General features: G+C 39.9%; 10 protein-coding genes and 2 long non-coding RNA genes across 27 annotated transcripts in view; 10 read left to right on the plus strand and 2 right to left on the minus strand.

Annotated features, from left to right (window-relative positions):
• The window catches only part of LOC141376355 (uncharacterized), a 974,232-nt gene that overhangs the window by 680,713 nt on the left and 275,303 nt on the right, over positions 1-18,216 (minus strand). The gene's annotated exons all lie outside the window — the stretch shown is intronic.
• The window catches only part of LOC141376356 (uncharacterized), a 259,480-nt gene that overhangs the window by 196,441 nt on the left and 44,823 nt on the right, over positions 1-18,216 (minus strand). The gene's annotated exons all lie outside the window — the stretch shown is intronic.
• The window catches only part of pcdh1g1 (protocadherin 1 gamma 1), a 153,508-nt gene that overhangs the window by 108,276 nt on the left and 27,016 nt on the right, over positions 1-18,216 (plus strand).
• Positions 1-18,216, plus strand: part of pcdh1g2 (protocadherin 1 gamma 2) — a 147,690-nt gene that overhangs the window by 102,458 nt on the left and 27,016 nt on the right.
• The window catches only part of pcdh1g3 (protocadherin 1 gamma 3), a 143,891-nt gene that overhangs the window by 98,659 nt on the left and 27,016 nt on the right, over positions 1-18,216 (plus strand).
• The window catches only part of pcdh1gb2 (protocadherin 1 gamma b 2), a 132,577-nt gene that overhangs the window by 87,345 nt on the left and 27,016 nt on the right, over positions 1-18,216 (plus strand).
• The window catches only part of pcdh1g9 (protocadherin 1 gamma 9), a 118,468-nt gene that overhangs the window by 73,239 nt on the left and 27,013 nt on the right, over positions 1-18,216 (plus strand).
• Positions 1-18,216, plus strand: part of pcdh1g11 (protocadherin 1 gamma 11) — a gene marked incomplete in the record, with an annotated part of 111,726 nt that overhangs the window by 66,494 nt on the left and 27,016 nt on the right.
• pcdh1gb9 (protocadherin 1 gamma b 9) overlaps positions 1-18,216 on the plus strand; it is a 101,863-nt gene that overhangs the window by 56,631 nt on the left and 27,016 nt on the right.
• pcdh1g18 (protocadherin 1 gamma 18) overlaps positions 1-18,216 on the plus strand; it is a 79,716-nt gene that overhangs the window by 34,484 nt on the left and 27,016 nt on the right.
• pcdh1g26 (protocadherin 1 gamma 26) overlaps positions 11,553-18,216 on the plus strand; it is a 33,680-nt gene continuing 27,016 nt past the window's right edge. Inside the window, 1 exon segment of the mRNA NM_001024124.2 lies at positions 11,553-14,018. Coding sequence (NP_001019295.2) covers positions 11,553-14,018 — 2,466 coding nt within the window.
• Positions 14,822-18,216, plus strand: part of pcdh1gc5 (protocadherin 1 gamma c 5) — a 30,411-nt gene continuing 27,016 nt past the window's right edge. The window contains 1 exon segment of the mRNA NM_001012656.3: positions 14,822-17,284. Within this exon segment, the coding sequence (NP_001012674.3) occupies positions 14,846-17,284 (2,439 nt within the window). The 5' untranslated portion in view covers positions 14,822-14,845.

An 18,216-nucleotide genomic window follows, 5' to 3' on the forward strand; every position in this document is an offset into this window, starting at 1 on the left:
CTGAATATAACATTGAACTGAACGCAGTTGATAGAGGTTCGCCACCGCTGTTTAGTAAGAAAACAGTGACAATCGGCATTTCAGATGTAAACGATAACCCTCCAATTTTCACAGAAAAATCTTACACGGTTTATGTCAAAGAAAACAGCGCTCAAGGTTCAATATTGTGCTCAGTCTCCGCACTTGACCCTGACTTAGGCGAAAATGCAAAACTCTCCTACTCCGTTTTGGACTCTAATCTTAAAGACGTGTCTGTGTCTTCTTACATCTATATAAATTCTGAAAATGGAAGCATATTTAACTTGCAGACATTTGATTACGAAAAAATTAAAGTTTTAAACATCATAGTCCAGGCTAACGATCATGGCTCTCCATCTCTGAGGAGCAACGCTACTGTCAATGTGTTTATTCTGGATCAGAACGATAATGCACCTGCTGTCATTTACCCGTCCACATCTATGGGCTCGGTCTCTCACCAGAGGATGCCCCGTTCTACTAAAGCAGGGCATCTCGTTACTAAGGTAACAGCAGTGGACGCGGACTCGGGTCATAACGCCTGGCTGTTCTACAGGCTCGCGGAGGCCACGGACGCGTCTCTGTTCAGTGTGAATTTACATACGGGAGAGGTGAGGACTAAACGCGCTGTTTCAGAGCACGATGACTCCTCTCAGAGACTGGTCGTAGAGATAAAGGATAATGGAGAACCAGTGCAGTCCACCACAGTCACAGTGGATATACTGACAGAGGACGGGTTTCATGAGCCCATCTCAGACTATCGTTTAAAAACTACAGAAGACAACAAGAAAACTGGTAAAATAACGCTGTATTTGATCATCTCATTGGGAACAGTGTCAGTTTTGTGTTTATTGACCTGTTTCGCGTTGGTTGTGAAATGCGTTAAAAGCAGCATCGGAAGTTCAAGCTGCTGCATCAGACGAACTGATTCTGGATACAAAAACCCCAACAGAAACCTGCAGATCCAGCTCAACACTGACGGACCCATTAAGTATGTGGAGGTTCTGGGAGGAGATATGATGTCTCAGAGTCAGTCCTTTGGCTCTTATCTCTCTCCAATGTCAGAATTCAGTGATCTCACCCTCATTAAGCCCAGCAGCACCACAAACTTTACAGACACGCTAAACACGCTTGATGCGTCATTACCAGACAGCGCGTGGACATTCGAAAGCCAACAGGTGAGACAAAAGTTAAATTTGCTATATTCAGAGCTTTTGTTTGCATCTAAGTACAAATGTGTCCACACCACATTGTATACATGTGAAATGTTATCAGTTTTGAACATTTTAATATCACATATAAAAGGATACATGCAAATACTGTGTTTGTTTTTTTTTATTTTTGAATATGAACTTTATAATTGTTGATGTCATTATTTAGTAAAAAAGGAAATTATGCAAATATAGGGTTTTAATAATTTTTCTATTATTTAATTATTTTATTTTTTATTATTTAAATATATATTAGTTTTGGGCCCCCCCAATGCATATTTTAATTGTTTGTAAGAGTAATTTAAAGAATACTGATTTAATTTATTTTGTTTATTTAATTAAATTTTTATATAATATTTTTTATTTTTTTTTTTTTTAGCTTTGGAGGTGAGATATAAACTAAGTTAACTTCTTCATATATTCGATATAGGCTTTGCTCTGCCTCTTTAAGACTGATGCATGTTGTGAGTGGAGAGCATCCAATAGTGTGACCGCACTGCACAAAGGGATCTACTCCCTCCCCCTAACATAACGCTGACAACCATTGCGCACAGACCAGGGACAAAATGAACAGCACTGGAAGCGGAATGTTGAACGGAATATAATCTGAACTGCTAAACGTTTTAAAATGTTGCATTACTTTTTTTTTTGAATGCTTAAGGTAATAATATGCATGTCAAAGTGTTGGAACCAGCGCCTATTCGTTGTGTTTGGAAATGAGGACCCAAATACTTAGGAAAATTTTGTGCTGGCGGGCGCTGTGGCTGTTGTGTTTCGCCGTTTTGTGGAGTGATGCAGACGCGCAGCTTCGTTATACAATACCGGAGGAGCTGAAGGAGGGATCTGTTGTTGGAAATGTAGCTAAAGATCTCGGTTTGGATGTATCTGAGATTTCTAATCGTAAATTACGGATAGCATCTGAGTCTGGTAAGCAATATTTCAGTCTGAATTTAAGGAATGGCGAGCTACTTGTCAACGAAATAATAGACAGAGAAACACTGTGCGAACAAAGCGCGAGCTGTGTGTTACCATTACAAGTCATAATTGAGGATCCACTGCAGTTTTATCGTGTAGAAGTTAACGTACAAGATATTAATGACAACTCTCCAATATTCTTGTCGGAAATAAATATAATAGACGTGCCAGAGTTAACCTTAGCTGGTAATAGGTTTCGTTTGAAGCCTGCTCAAGATCCTGACGTTGGAACGAACTCTTTACGCACTTATGCACTTAATAAAAATGAACATTTCGTTTTGCACATTAAAAACGATAAGGATGGAACAAAAGTTCCAGAAATTGTTTTAGAGAAAGCCGTCGACAGAGAGAAACAGGCTGTACATCATTTAATTCTGACAGGTATTGATGGGGGTGATCCAGCGAGATCAGGAACCACTCAGATTACTGTGAAAATTCTAGATGCAAATGATAATGCTCCTGTATTTGAACACGATTTATATGAGGTTAAAGTGATGGAGAACACAGTTCCAGGTACAATGATACATACTGTAAAGGCTATTGACTTGGATGATGGTGTAAACGGTGAGGTTGAGTATTCCTTTGCGGCAGATACACCTGAAACTATTCAAAGTGTATTTTCTATTAATCCTGTGACAGGAGAATTAGTCGTTTCTAAGCATCTTGATTATGAAACCAGCACCTCATATAAAATTGACATCCGCGCAAGAGACAAAGGATCACTTGCAATGGAAGGACATTGTAGAGTCCAGGTGAATGTTTTAGATGTGAATGATAATGCACCTGAGATTACCATCACGTCCTCACCCAAACCTGTGCGAGAAGATGCGCCTGCTGGGACAATGGTAGCGTTAATAAATGTTAAAGATTTGGATTCGGGCATAAATGGAAATGTAACACTTATCATGTCACCGGAATCTCCTTTTAAATTAAAGCCAACATTTGCAAACCATTACGCACTGGTTACAGATTCACAATTAGATCGAGAAAAGTTTCCTAGATATGATATTGAGCTCAAAGCATCAGATTCTGGATCACCTCCACTGGTATCAAGCAAATTAATTACAGTTAATATTCTAGATGTCAATGATAATCCTCCTGTTTTCTTTGAACGTGTGTACTCGGTTTATATCAAAGAAAACAGCGCTCCAGGATCAATATTAGCATCAGTGACAGCATCAGATCTAGATACAGGAGAAAATGCTAAAATTGTCTATTCAGTTCTGGATACTAATACTCGAGACGTACCTGTCTCTTCATATGTTTACATAAACGCAGAAAACGGTAGTATATTTAGCATGCACTCGTTTGATTATGAGAAAATAAAAATCTTTCAAATGATTCTGCTTGCCAAAGACCAAGGCTCTCCAGCTCTGAGCAGCAACGCAACAGTTAATGTGTTTATTCTGGACCGGAACGACAATGCACCTGCTGTCATTTACCCGTCCACATCTATGGGCTCGGTCTCTCATCAGAGGATGCCCCGTTCTGCTAAAGCAGGACATCTCGTTACTAAGGTAACAGCAGTGGACGCGGACTCGGGTCATAACGCCTGGCTGTTCTACAGGCTCGCGGAGGCCACGGACGCGTCTCTGTTCAGTGTGAATTTACATACGGGAGAGGTGAGGACTAAACGCGCTGTTTCAGAGCACGATGACTCCTCTCAGAGACTGGTCATAGAGATAAAGGATAATGGAGAACCAGTGCAGTCCACCACAGTTACAGTGGATATACTGATAGAGGAAGGCGTTTATGAGCCCATCTCGGAATATACCATGAAAACTACAGAAAACAACAACAAAAAAAGTGGCAAAATCACTTTGTATTTGATCATCTCTTTGGGAACCGTATCAGTTTTATCCGTGTTGACATTGTTCACGTTGATTGTGAAATGCGTTAAAAGCAGCATCGGAAGTTCAAGCTGCTGCATCAGACGAACTGATTCTGGATACAAAAACCCCAACAGAAACCTGCAGATCCAGCTCAACACTGACGGGCCCATTAAGTATGTGGAGGTTCTGGGAGGAGATATGATGTCTCAGAGTCAATCCTTTGGCTCTTATCTCTCTCCAATGTCAGAATTCAGTGATCTCACCCTCATTAAGCCCAGCAGCACCACAAACTTTACAGACACGCTAAACACGCTTGATGCGTCATTACCAGACAGCGCGTGGACATTCGAGAGCCAGCAGGTGAGCAAACGAGTGAATATTTAACATTATATTTCTAATGCATTTCTGATGTCATTGTGTGAAAAAAATAGCATTTTAACCACTTCACCACTTCAAATTTCATAAATAGCATTATATTTACTTATTTGAATCTTTGTTAATCACGGGAAGTGTAGATTGGACAAAAAGGCCCCATGCATGGGTTTAAATATTTCAGTCTTCAAAAAGTGCATTACGTATCAAACTTATTCTTGTATTTATGTTTGCAATATATATATATATATATATATATATATATATATATATATATATATATATATATATATATATATTTTTTTTTTTTTTTTTTTTTTTTTTTTTTCCTCTTAAATATTATGTTCCTCTGCATTTGTTTTTCTAACGCGTAATTATTATCGTTGTTTTAACGCAAAATGACTTGTAAACGTGCAGCATGTTTTTGTCTGGGTCTTGAGCGTGACTTTGCTCTGCCTCTTTAAGACTGATGCTTGTTGTGAGTGGAGAGCGCTCATCCAATAGTGAGACCGCACTGCACAAAGGGATCTACTCCCTCCCCTTGACATGATGCTAAAAACCATTGTGCACAGAGCTGAGGCAAAATGCACTGCATTCTCAGCTTTTAAAAATGAACCTAACGTGGAGGTTTTTACATTTTAAAATGTGCATTATATTTGTGGAGGCTTAGGCACATACGATGCATATCAGAACACTGGGATCAAGGATAACTTATTGTCTTTGGATATGAGGACCCAAATACAAAGGAGAATTTTGTGCTGGCGTGCGCTGTGGCTGTTGTGTTTCACCGTTTTGTGGATTAATGCAGACGCGCAGCTTCGTTATACAATACCGGAGGAGCTGAAAGAGGGATCTTTTGTTGGAAATGTAGCTAAAGATCTGGGTTTGGATGTATCTGAGATTTCTAATCGTAAATTAAGGATAGCATCTGAGTCTGGTAAGCAATATTTCAGTCTGAATTTGAGGAATGGCGAGCTACTTGTGAATAAAGTAATAGACAGAGAAACATTGTGCGGACAAAGCGCGAGCTGTGTGTTACCATTACAAATCATTATCGAGGATCCACTGCAGTTTTATCGTGTAGAAGTGGACATACAAGATATTAATGACAACTCTCCAATATTCTTGTCAGAAATAAATATAATTGAGGTGCCAGAGTTAACATTAGCAGGAGCACGATTTCGTTTAGAACCTGCTCAAGACCCTGACGTTGGAACGAACTCTTTACGCACTTACGCGCTTAATAAAAATGAACATTTCGTTTTGCATATAAAAAGCGAAAAGGATGGAACAAAAGTCCCAGAAGTAGTTTTACAAAAAGCCGTCGACAGAGAAAAACAGTCTGTACATCATCTTATTTTGACAGGTATTGATGGGGGTGATCCAGCGAGGTCAGGCACTACTCAGGTTACAGTGAAAATTCTAGATGCAAATGATAATGCTCCTGTATTTGAACACGATTTATATGAGGTTAAAGTGATGGAGAACACAATTCCAGGTACAATGATACATACTGTAAAAGCTATTGACTTGGATGATGGTGTAAACGGTGAGCTCGAGTATTCCTTTGCTGCACATACAGCTGAAACGATTCAAAATTTGTTTGCTATTAATCCCGTGACAGGAGAATTAGTCGTTTCTAAGCATCTTGATTATGAAACAAGCACCTCATATAAAATTGACATCCGCGCAAGAGACAAAGGATCATTTACAATGGAAGGACATTGTAGAGTCCAGGTGAATGTTTTAGATGTGAATGATAATGCACCTGAGATTACCATCACATCCTTACCCAAACCTGTGCGAGAAGATGAGCCCGCAGGGACAATGGTAGCTTTGATAAATGTTATAGACTTGGATTCCGGCTTAAATGCAAATGTAACACTTAGCATGTCATCAGACAATCCTTTTAAATTAAAGCCAACATTTGCAAACGACTATGCACTGGTTACAGATTTACAGTTAGATCGAGAGAAGTTTCCTAAATATGATATTGAGCTCAAAGCATCAGATTCTGGATCACCTCCACTGGTATCAAGCAAATTAATTACAGTTAATATTCTAGATGTCAATGATAATCCTCCTGTTTTCTCTGAACGTGTGTACTCGGTTTATATCAAAGAAAACAGCGCTCCCGGATCAATATTAGCATCAGTGACAGCATCAGATCTAGATACAGGAGAAAATGCTAAAATTGTTTATTCAGTTCTGGATACTAATACTCGAGACGTACCTGTCTCTTCATATGTATACATAAACGCAGAAAACGGTAGTATATTTAGCATGCACTCGTTTGATTATGAGAAAATAAAAATCTTTCAAATGATTGTGCTTGCCAAAGACCAAGGCTCTCCATCTCTGAGGAGCAACGCTACTGTTCATGTGTTTATTCTGGACCGGAATGATAATGCACCAGCTGTCATTTACCCGTCCACATCTATGGGCTCGGTCTCTCATCAGAGGATGCCCCGTTCTGCTAAAGCAGGACATCTCGTTACTAAGGTAACAGCAGTGGACGCGGACTCGGGTCATAACGCCTGGCTGTTCTACAGGCTCGCGGAGGCCACGGACGCGTCTCTGTTCAGTGTGAATTTACATACGGGAGAGGTGAGGACTAAACGCGCTGTTTCAGAGCACGATGACTCCTCTCAGAGACTGGTCATAGAGATAAAGGATAATGGAGAACCAGTGCAGTCCACCACAGTTACAGTGGATATACTGATAGAGGAAGGCGTTTATGAGCCCATCTCGGAATATACCATGAAAACTACAGAAAACAACAACAAAAAAAGTGGCAAAATCACTTTGTATTTGATCATCTCTTTGGGAACCGTTTCAGTTTTATCTGTGTTGACATTTTTCGCGTTGATTGTGAAATGCGTTAAAAGCAGCATCGGAAGTTCAAGCTGCTGCATCAGACGAACTGATTCTGGATACAAAAACCCCAACAGAAACCTGCAGATCCAGCTCAACACTGACGGGCCCATTAAGTATGTGGAGGTTCTTGGAGGAGATATGATGTCTCAGAGTCAGTCCTTTGGCTCTTATCTCTCTCCAATGTCAGAATTCAGTGATCTCACCCTCATTAAGCCCAGCAGCACCACAAACTTTACAGACACGCTAAACACGCTTGATGCGTCATTACCAGACAGCGCGTGGACATTCGAGAGCCAGCAGGTGAGCGCGTGAAATTTTGCATTATATTTTAAATATTGTATATGCCATTACTGGTGCCATTCTTATAACATTAACGACTTTTTTTCAGCATAGTATTTAGAAAGGTATTTTAACCATGGAAGTTTTAGTTAAGGTAATATTTAAAAAAAAAAACGTATCCATGTCTTACATTTTTAAACGTCCACGTGCAGTTCTGAAGCATCTTAATAAAATACTATTTGTAAGAACAGTATCTTTTACAGTATATTGTCTTTTAGATAATAACATCTTTTGCAGTATTTTATACATCTAACATGTATATGTATTTGATTGTAAAACTAGTAATTGTGGAGAAAATTGTCGTTTCACGGGAGATATATAAGCTCACTGTGTATTGCCTGTATGGAGCGTGACTTTGCTCTGCCTCTTTAAGACTGATGCATGTTGTGAGTGGAGAGCGCTCATCCAATAGTGAGACCGCACTGCACAAAGGGATCTACTCCCTCCCCCTAACATAACGCTGAAAACCATTACGCACAGACCAGGGACAAAATGAACAGCACTGGCTGCAGTGTACTCATTGACGGAATATAATTTGTAGCTCTTTAAATGAAACAGCACAGTATTTTGTGAAAACGTAATGCATACGATGCATGTCAGGATACTGCAATTGACGATCATTTATGGTGGTTGGAAATGAGGACCCAAATACAAAGGAGAATTTTGTGCTGGCGTGCGCTGTGGCTGTTGTGTTTCGCCGTTTTGTGGAGTGATGGAGACGCGCAGCTTCGTTATACAATACCGGAGGAGCTGAAGGAGGGATCTGTTGTTGGAAATGTAGCTAAAGATCTAGATTTGGATGTATCTGAGATTTCAAATCGTAAATTACGGATAGCATCTGAGTCTGGTAAGCAATATTTCAGTCTGAATTTGAGGAATGGCGAGCTACTTGTGAATGAAATAATAGACAGAGAAACACTGTGCGGACAAAGCGCAAGATGTGTGTTACCATTACAAGTTATCATTGAGGATCCACTCCAGTTTTATCGTGTAGAAGTGGACATACAAGATATTAACGATAATTCTCCGAGTTTTCTTTCAGACACAAAATTTATTGATGTATCAGAGGCCACGCTAACCGGAGCGAGATTTCGTTTGGAGCCTGCGCAAGACGCAGATGTAGGATCAAACTCCTTGCGCACGTACGCTTTAAACAAAAATGATTATTTTATCTTACAAGTTAAAAATGATAAAGACGGAACTAAAGTCCCAGAAATTGTTTTGCAAAAGGCACTTGATAGAGAAAAACAGTCTATCCTGCATCTAATTTTAACGGGCATTGATGGAGGTGATCCAGTAAGATCAGGCACCACTCAGATTACGGTTAGAGTGTTGGACGCAAATGACAATGCACCTGTATTTGAACAAGATTTGTATGAAATTAAAGTGATGGAGAACTCTGCCCCAGGCACGATCATTCAGATAGTAAAAGCAATTGACTTAGACGATGGCTTGAACAGTGAAATTGAATATTCGTTAGGATCTGACACATCAGAAACACTGAAGAATTTATTTTCTATCAACTCGAATACTGGCGAATTGAAAATATCAAAGAGTCTTGACTATGAAATTAGCACCACATATAAAATTGACATACGCGCAAGAGACAAAGGAGCGCCTGTTATGGAAGGACATTGTAGAGTCCAGGTGAATGTTTTAGATGTGAATGATAATGCACCTGAGATCATCATCACATCCTCACCCAAACCTGTGAGAGAAAATGCACCTGCTGGGACAATGGTAGCTTTAATAAATGTTAAAGATTTAGATTCGGGCATAAACGGGAACGTAACTCTTGTCATTTCATCTGACACTCCTTTTAAATTAAAGCCAACGTTTGCAAACCATTACGCACTGGTTACAGATTCACAATTAGATCAAGAAAAGTTTCCTAAATATGATATTGAGCTGAAAGCATCAGATTCTGGATCACCTCCACTGGTATCAAACAAACTCATTACAGTTAATATACTAGATGTCAATGATAATCCTCCTGCTTTCTCTGAACGTGTGTACTCGGTTTATATTAAAGAAAACAGCGCTCCAGGATCAATATTAGCATCATTGACAGCATCAGATCTAGATACAGGAGAAAACGCTAAAATTGTCTATTCAGTTCTGGATACTAATACTCGAGACGTACCTAGTTCTTCATATATATACATCAACGCAGAAAATGGCAGTATGTTTAGCATGCACTCGTTTGATTATGAGAAAATAAAGGTCTTTCATGTTATAGTGCTTGCTAAAGATCAAGGCTCTCCATCTCTGAGCAGCAACGCAACTGTTCACGTGTTTATTCTGGACCAGAACGATAATGCACCTGCTGTCATTTACCCGTCCACATCTATGGGCTCGGTCTCTCATCAGAGGATGCCCCGTTCTGCTAAAGCAGGACATCTCGTTACTAAGGTAACAGCAGTGGACGCGGACTCGGGTCATAACGCCTGGCTGTTCTACAGGCTCGCGGAGGCCACGGACGCGTCTCTGTTCAGTGTGAATTTACATACGGGAGAGGTGAGGACTAAACGCGCTGTTTCAGAGCACGATGACTCCTCTCAGAGACTGGTCATAGAGATAAAGGATAATGGAGAACCGATCCAATCCACCACAGTCACAGTGGATATACTGATAGAAGAAGGAATTCATGAACCAATCCCAGAATATAGTATGAAAACAGAAGAGAGCAATAGTAAGAAAAACGGCAAAATTACTTTATATTTGATCATCTCTTTGGGGACAGTGTCTCTTTTCTCTGTGTTGACATTGTTCACGTTGATTGTGAAATGCATTAGAAGCAGCATCGGACGTTCAAGCTGCTGCATCAGACGAACTGATTCTGGATACAAAAACCCCAACAGAAACCTGCAGATCCAGCTCAACACTGACGGGCCCATTAAGTATGTGGAGGTTCTGGGAGGAGATATGATGTCTCAGAGTCAGTCTTTTGGCTCTTATCTCTCTCCAATGTCCGAATTCAGTGATCTCACCCTCATTAAGCCCAGCAGCACCACAAACTTTACAGACACGCTAAACACGCTTGATGCGTCATTACCAGACAGCGCGTGGACGTTCGAGAGCCAACAGGTGAGACAAATATATATATATATATATAAGATGTAATCTTTTGTGCAGGTGTTTTGCCATTTGCAAGGATCAGTTTTATGACACGAAATTTAAGGCTCTCCAGTGTTGTGAGTGTAAGCGTGGATATGTCGGTGCAATGGCATAGTGATAAAATTTGTCTGTTTTTAAAAAGAAGAGACGCAAACAGCAAATTCATTTTCAGCACCACAATTCTGGACAGCGAACTCTGTCTTTGTGCCGGGGATATGGTGTAGAAATAGTTTTGTCTCATAAATTGTTAGCACTTGGAAAAAAAACAAGTTGAGTTGAACGTAAAACTTTGAAATTCACAACATTGTAAAAATGTTTGTTTAATTAGAAGCTAAGAAAATTATATATGATTCGTATTATTCTCAATATTAATCTAATGAAAAAGTTAAAGAACATCGTATAAAGATAACTGACAATAAATTCACAGGGGTATGCAGAAGTAAACGTTGTATATTATAAATTATATATGTAAACTCTCTTGTTCATGTAGGTTTTGTAAAATTAGAAGTTTAAAGTTTAAAATAAAACGGCGAATTTCAACTCAAAGGACAGTGTACTGGCACATAAAAATGGGCCTGTGTGTCTTTAAGAGACAGAGTGTGAAGAGAGAGCTCTGCACCAATCATATAATAGAACGCATGAAGTGATCCACTGCATCCCCCAGTCAGAGCAGCAGAACAATGAAGAGAGCTGAAGAGAGAGGGAGGTAGCTTCGCCAGCTGCTATGAAGACGATTACAATAGAACGTGCACCTTCTCATAATGAAAAGTAATTTCACGTGAAATTGGTCATAAAAGAGGAATATGTTCACGGAATGGGAAAATATATTGAGAAAATGGAAATCAGATGGAATAGAAGATCAAAACGGGCTGCGCTTTGGCTGCTGAGTGTTTTTCTTATGTGGAGTACAGTCGGGGCACTGACTCGCTATACTATACCAGAGGAACTACAAGAGGGATCGGTGGTTGGAAATATCGCCAAGGATCTTGGTTTTGTTGTCTCTGATATCGCAAATCGGAATTTACGGGTAGTGTCTGAGAACAGCGGGCAGTATTTCAGCGTTGGTTCAGAAAGGGGTGAGTTGGTTGTGAACAGCAGAATTGACAGAGAAAGTCTATGTCCTCAGAGCGCTAGCTGCGTTGTACCATTACAAGTAATAATAGAAAACCCGTTACAACTGCACAGAGTCGAGATAGAAATACAAGATATTAATGATAACGCACCAATATTTCAAACATCAGAAGGTGTTTTGGAAATCGCTGAATCTATCACACTGGGAGATCGATTTCCGCTTGAGAGTGCCGAGGATTTGGATGTTGGGAAAAATAGCTTAAAATCATATGTTTTGAGTAATGACGAATGTTTTCGATTAAATGTAAAAACACTTGCGGACGGTAGAAAAGTACCAGAGCTTGTGATCGATAAACCACTTGACAGAGAGAAAAAATCTGCCCATAAACTAATTTTAACTGCCGTAGATGGCGGCGATCCTGCAAAAACTGGTACTACTGTAATACAAATCAATGTTCTTGATAGTAATGACAATGCTCCAAAATTTGACTTGCCAATGTACAAATCATCCCTACGGGAAGCTGCTCCTGTCGGTTCAACTGTGTTAACAATAAAAGCCACTGATCTAGATGAAGGTGACAATGGCGAGTTACAATATTTTCTAGGCGTCCATACACCCGAGCCTGTGAGAAAAATGTTTGCCTTGAAACCGGACACGGGAGAAATTATAGTTTTAGGAAACATCGACTACGAATCTAATAAATTATACAGATTCGATGTTAGTGCTAAAGACAAAGGGAATCCAGAACTAGTGGGTCATTCATCGGTGCAAATAGACATAATTGATGAAAATGACAACCCTCCAGAGATAATTTTAACATCGTCACCCAGCCCTGTCCCTGAAAATGCCTCTGTCGGAACTGTTGTGGCTTTAATTAATGTCAAGGATTTAGATTCGGGTGTTAATGGTCGGGTAAGCATAAATATATCACCAGGGTTTCCATTTACACTGAAACCGTCCTTTGAAAATCATTATTCACTGGTAACAGACTCATCTTTAGATCGTGAGATTAATGCAGAATACAATATATTATTAGTAGCGACCGACTCTGGTGTGCCATCATTAAAAACAGAGAAGACTATAAATGTAAAAGTGCTTGACGTGAATGATAATCCTCCGTCGTTCTCGCAGACCTCATACAATGTTTATGTACAAGAAAATAACTTAGCGGGTGTTTCGTTGTTTTCTGTATCAGCAACTGATAATGATCAAGATAAAAACGCTCTTCTCACGTATTCAATTTTGGATTTAGGTTCAAACCAAGTGCCAGCATCATCTTATTTTTATATTAACTCAGAGAACGGAACTATTTACAGCATGAGCTCATTTGATTATGAGAAAATGAAACTAATCAGCATTGTAGTGCAGGCTAAAGATCAAGGCTCTCCATCTCTGAGCAGCAACGCAACTGTTCACGTGTTTATTCTGGACCGGAACGATAATGCACCTGCTGTCATTTACCCGTCCACATCTATGGGCTCGGTCTCTCATCAGAGGATGCCCCGTTCCGCTAAAGCAGGGCATCTCGTTACTAAGGTAACAGCAGTGGACGCGGACTCGGGTCATAACGCCTGGCTCTTCTACAGGCTCGCGGAGGCCACGGACGCGTCTCTGTTCAGTGTGAATTTACATACGGGAGAGGTGAGGACTAAACGCGCTGTTTCAGAGCACGATGACTCCTCTCAGAGACTGGTCATAGAGATAAAGGATAATGGAGATCCGATCCAGTCCACCACAGTCACAGTGGATATACTAATAGAGGAAGGGTTTCATGAGCCCATATCAGACTACAGAGAGAAAACTATTGAGCCAAGTAAGAAAACAGGCAAAATTACACTATACCTCATCATCTCATTGGCTTCCGTGTCTTTGTTGTGTCTTATGACGTTTTTCATCTTACTGGTGAAATGTGCGCGTGGCAGTAGAGGCGGCTCAAGTTGCTGTATCAGGAGGACAAATTCTGAATACAAAAACCCCAACAGAAACCTGCAGATCCAACTCAACACTGACGGGCCCATTAAGTATGTGGAGGTTCTTGGAGGAGATATGATGTCTCAGAGTCAGTCCTTTGGCTCTTATCTCTCTCCAATGTCCGAATTCAGTGATCTCACCCTCATTAAGCCCAGCAGCACCACAAACTTTACAGACACGCTAAACACGCTTGATGCGTCATTACCAGACAGCGCGTGGACGTTTGAGAGCCAACAGGTGAGACAAACGTTATGTTGACTATATTCAGAGCTGTCGTTTATATCTGAATGCAAATGTGTCCACGCCACATTGTGTTTTTGCCTTCACATACATTTTTATTCTACACATTCTATCTAGAAAAGGCGCTTGTGATTTTGTGTCGGCTATAAGCGAGCTGGGAACGAATTTCAGAACCACATCTGTGGACAGCGATAACGAACATTGATAGAATGTATTTTACTTACACCAACTGGCTCATTTATTTATTTATTTATTTATTTATTTATTTGTTTGTTTGTTTGTTTGTTTGTTTATATGTTGATTTATTTATTGCTACAACTAGTCATTTTAGAATCATAATAGAACATTATTTATTAAATCATAATTTGTTTTACGTTATATTTACTATGTTTTATTGCAGTAGTTTATGCAGTAACCTTCAGCATAAACGTTTATAAAACGTTAAAAAAAATTATGATAAAAGAAATTGTCTGTTCAAAGCGTTTGGTAAAATGTCAGTTACAGTATGCAGTATCTGGGTTAAAAGGAAGTGTGTTCGCCTTTAAGAGAGACTCTTTTCTCTATTGGTCAGCACTGCACTGAGCTCAGCGCCAATGAGGTACGAGACCATACAAAGAGATCTACTCCCTCCCTTTAGCAGGAACGGGCTGTAATGACTGTTAGGAGCTGTATGTGAGGATACACACGGGGTTATGACGCTGATCACCACAAAACCGACTGCTCGATCAAAATGGATTTGCTATTATTTTTATTACAAAAAATGACGTTATTGATTGGATAAAGGCGAAGTACTTACTGATGGAAAGGTTGAAAGCATCGTGGAAATGAGAAGCATGCGACCGTGGAAACAGACAGCGCTTTGGCTGTTGTTTTTTTCTGTATTATGGAGTACAACCGGAGCTCAGATTCGCTATACTATACCCGAGGAACTGAAGGAAGGATCTGTTGTTGGAAACATTGCAAAGGACATTGGGCTGGATATTGTACACATCGCTAATCGTAAGTTACGGATAGCCTCTGACTCTGGTACGCAGTTTTTCAGTGTGGATACAAGGAGCGGTGAACTGATAGTGAATGGCAGAATAGACAGAGAGGCGCTCTGCGGACAAAGCGACAGTTGTTTGATGCCACTACAATTAATTATAGAGGATCCATTGCAGTTATATCGTATTAATATAGAAATACAAGATATAAATGACAATGCACCGAATTTTCACACAAAAGATAATGTTTTGAAAATAGCCGAATCTGTTGCCGTGGGCGCAAAATTTCCATTTGAAAGCGCCGAGGATTTAGATGTCGGTAGCAATAGTCTCAAATCATATGCTTTGAATAATAATGGCTTTTTTCGGTTAAATGTGAAAACAGTTGAAGATGGTAAAAAGGTGCCAGAGCTAATAGTTGATAAACCACTTGATCGAGAGAAGCAGTCAGTACATAAGCTCATTTTAACAGCATTAGACGGTGGCGATCCCGTGAAATCTGGAACTATTGCGATACAAGTAATTGTTCAAGATACCAATGACAATGAACCGAAGTTTGAACATTCGCAGTATAAAGCATCTGTGCTGGAAAGTACAAAACCTGGTTCAAGCGTTTTAACTGTAAAAGCCACGGATTTCGATGAAGGTCTAAATGGCGAAATACAATATTTCTTCGGTGCACATACACCAGATGCTGTGAAGAAATGTTTTAATATCAACACTGACACCGGAGATATCACAGTGATTGGAATACTAGATTACGAAGTAACAAAATTATACACATTTGATGTATGCGCCAAAGACAAAGGGAGCCCAGAACAGGAGGGCCATTCATCAGTGAGGCTTCACATCATTGATGAGAACGACAATATTCCAGAAATCATTTTGACATCTTTACCCAGTCCAGTGTCAGAGAATGCAACAGTCGGTACAGTTGTAGCTTTAATAAACGTAAAAGACTTGGATTCAGGTGATAATGGCAAAGTAAACCTTACCATCTCCAGTCGTTTTCCATTTAAACTAAAACCAGCCTTTGACAATCATTATTCATTGGTAACTGACTCACTTTTAGACCGTGAAGCTAAGGCGGAATATGAAATACAATTAGTAGCTACAGACTCTGGTTCGCCACCTTTAAAATCTACAAAAACTGTAAATGTAAGATTGCTTGATGTAAATGACAACCCTCCATTATTCTCACAGCCATCGTATACAGTGTACATAAAGGAAAATAGTCTGCCAGGCGCTTCATTGTTCTCTATATCTGCGACTGATATTGACAAAGACAGGAATGCAATGCTCAGTTACTCAGTTCTCGATTTAAGTTCAAGTCAGATTCCAGCATCATCTTATTTTTATATTAACTCAGAGAACGGAACTATTTACAGCATGAGTTCATTTGATTATGAGAAAATGAAACTAATCAGCATTGTAGTGCAGGCTAAAGATCAAGGCTCTCCATTTCTGAGCAGCAACGCAACTGTTCACGTGTTTATTCTGGACCAGAACGATAATGCACCTGCTGTCATTTACCCGTCCACATCTATGGGCTCGGTCTCTCATCAGAGGATGCCCCGTTCTGCTAAAGCAGGGCATCTCGTTACTAAGGTAACAGCAGTGGACGCGGACTCGGGTCATAACGCCTGGCTGTTCTACAGGCTCGCGGAGGCCACGGACGCGTCTCTGTTCAGTGTGAATTTACATACGGGAGAGGTGAGGACTAAACGCGCTGTTTCAGAGCACGATGACTCCTCTCAGAGACTGGTCTTAGAGATAAAGGATAATGGAGATCCGATCCAGTCAACCACAGTCACAGTGGATATACTGATAGAGGACGGGTTTCATGAGCCCATATCAGACTACAGAGAGAAAACTATTGAGCCAAACCGGAAGAGTGGCAAAATTACTTTATATCTGATCATTTCTTTGGCTTCTGTGTCTTTGTTGTGTCTGATGACGTTTTTCATCTTACTGGTGAAATGTGCGCGTGGCAGTAGAGGCGGCACAAGCTGCTGTATCAGGAGGACAAATTCTGATTACAAAAACCCCAACAGAAACCTGCAGATCCAGCTCAACACTGACGGGCCCATTAAGTATGTGGAGGTTCTGGGAGGAGATATGATGTCTCAGAGTCAATCCTTTGGCTCTTATCTCTCTCCAATGTCCGAATTCAGTGATCTCACCCTCATTAAGCCCAGCAGCACCACAAACTTTACAGACACGCTAAACACGCTTGATGCGTCATTACCAGACAGCGCGTGGACATTCGAGAGCCAACAGGTGAGACAAACTTAATTGGTAACAAATTCTTGGTCATAAATGCAATAGCCCTATGTATCATTTGCAACTGTGATAGAGCGAAGAGTCTTTCAGCACATTGGACAGCTCACGTGCCTACTTACAATCTACAACTTATATAAACTGCTAATGTCTTGACTTAAGCTGATTCACAAATCAGCAAGTTTGAATAAAATTGTATAAAACACACTAACTTATCATTAAATTCGGTGTTTTTAAAACATTACATTTTTTCAAATAAATTCGTCCTTTTTTTCTCTCTCTCTTTTTTAATGCTAAATTCAAAAATGTTTAATGTCTTTGACAAGAACTCGGTTTAACCGTTTGTTTGCACTATATTTGTGATATAAAAACTCCCGGAGATAGGAACGAAAGTTTTAGGCAACATTCAGCACTTTGGACTGGACAGCCCCCGCTAAGAGATTATGTTGTACAATTTTAAAATGTGACAGAGAGCGTGCTCTCAGAGAACGGTGGAAACGGATGAGCATTTCTTTCTGCATTGAGCAGTACCACATTACATCCACCGATTTCTACAATGTCCAAATGATTACACCAAATTTAATTTCTATAACATACTGTATACACAAAAGATAATGCAAAAATATTCAAACCAATAAAGTCAAAGCAATAAAGCTTTAAAAAACTTTTTCTTGGGGGCAATGGGGAAAAGTTTCTTTGACCAAGATAAATCATAACAAGCAAAAAAAAAAAAAAAACTAAATTTGAAAACGCTCAATAAAAGACGAAATTATTTGCTGTAATAATGATTTCTCAGGTCCCATTTCCACACCTTTACTGTGTCTTAATACTCCATTATTTTAATGTAACTTTGAGAGCAGAAATACTGCTTGTCTAAAGAGCTAAAACGTTACCCGGAGAATAGCTGCACAATTTAGAGCACAGTTCTCCAC

This window comes from Danio rerio, chromosome 10, assembly GCF_049306965.1.
Source record: "Danio rerio strain Tuebingen ecotype United States chromosome 10, GRCz12tu, whole genome shotgun sequence".
NCBI lineage: Eukaryota > Metazoa > Chordata > Actinopteri > Cypriniformes > Danionidae > Danio > Danio rerio.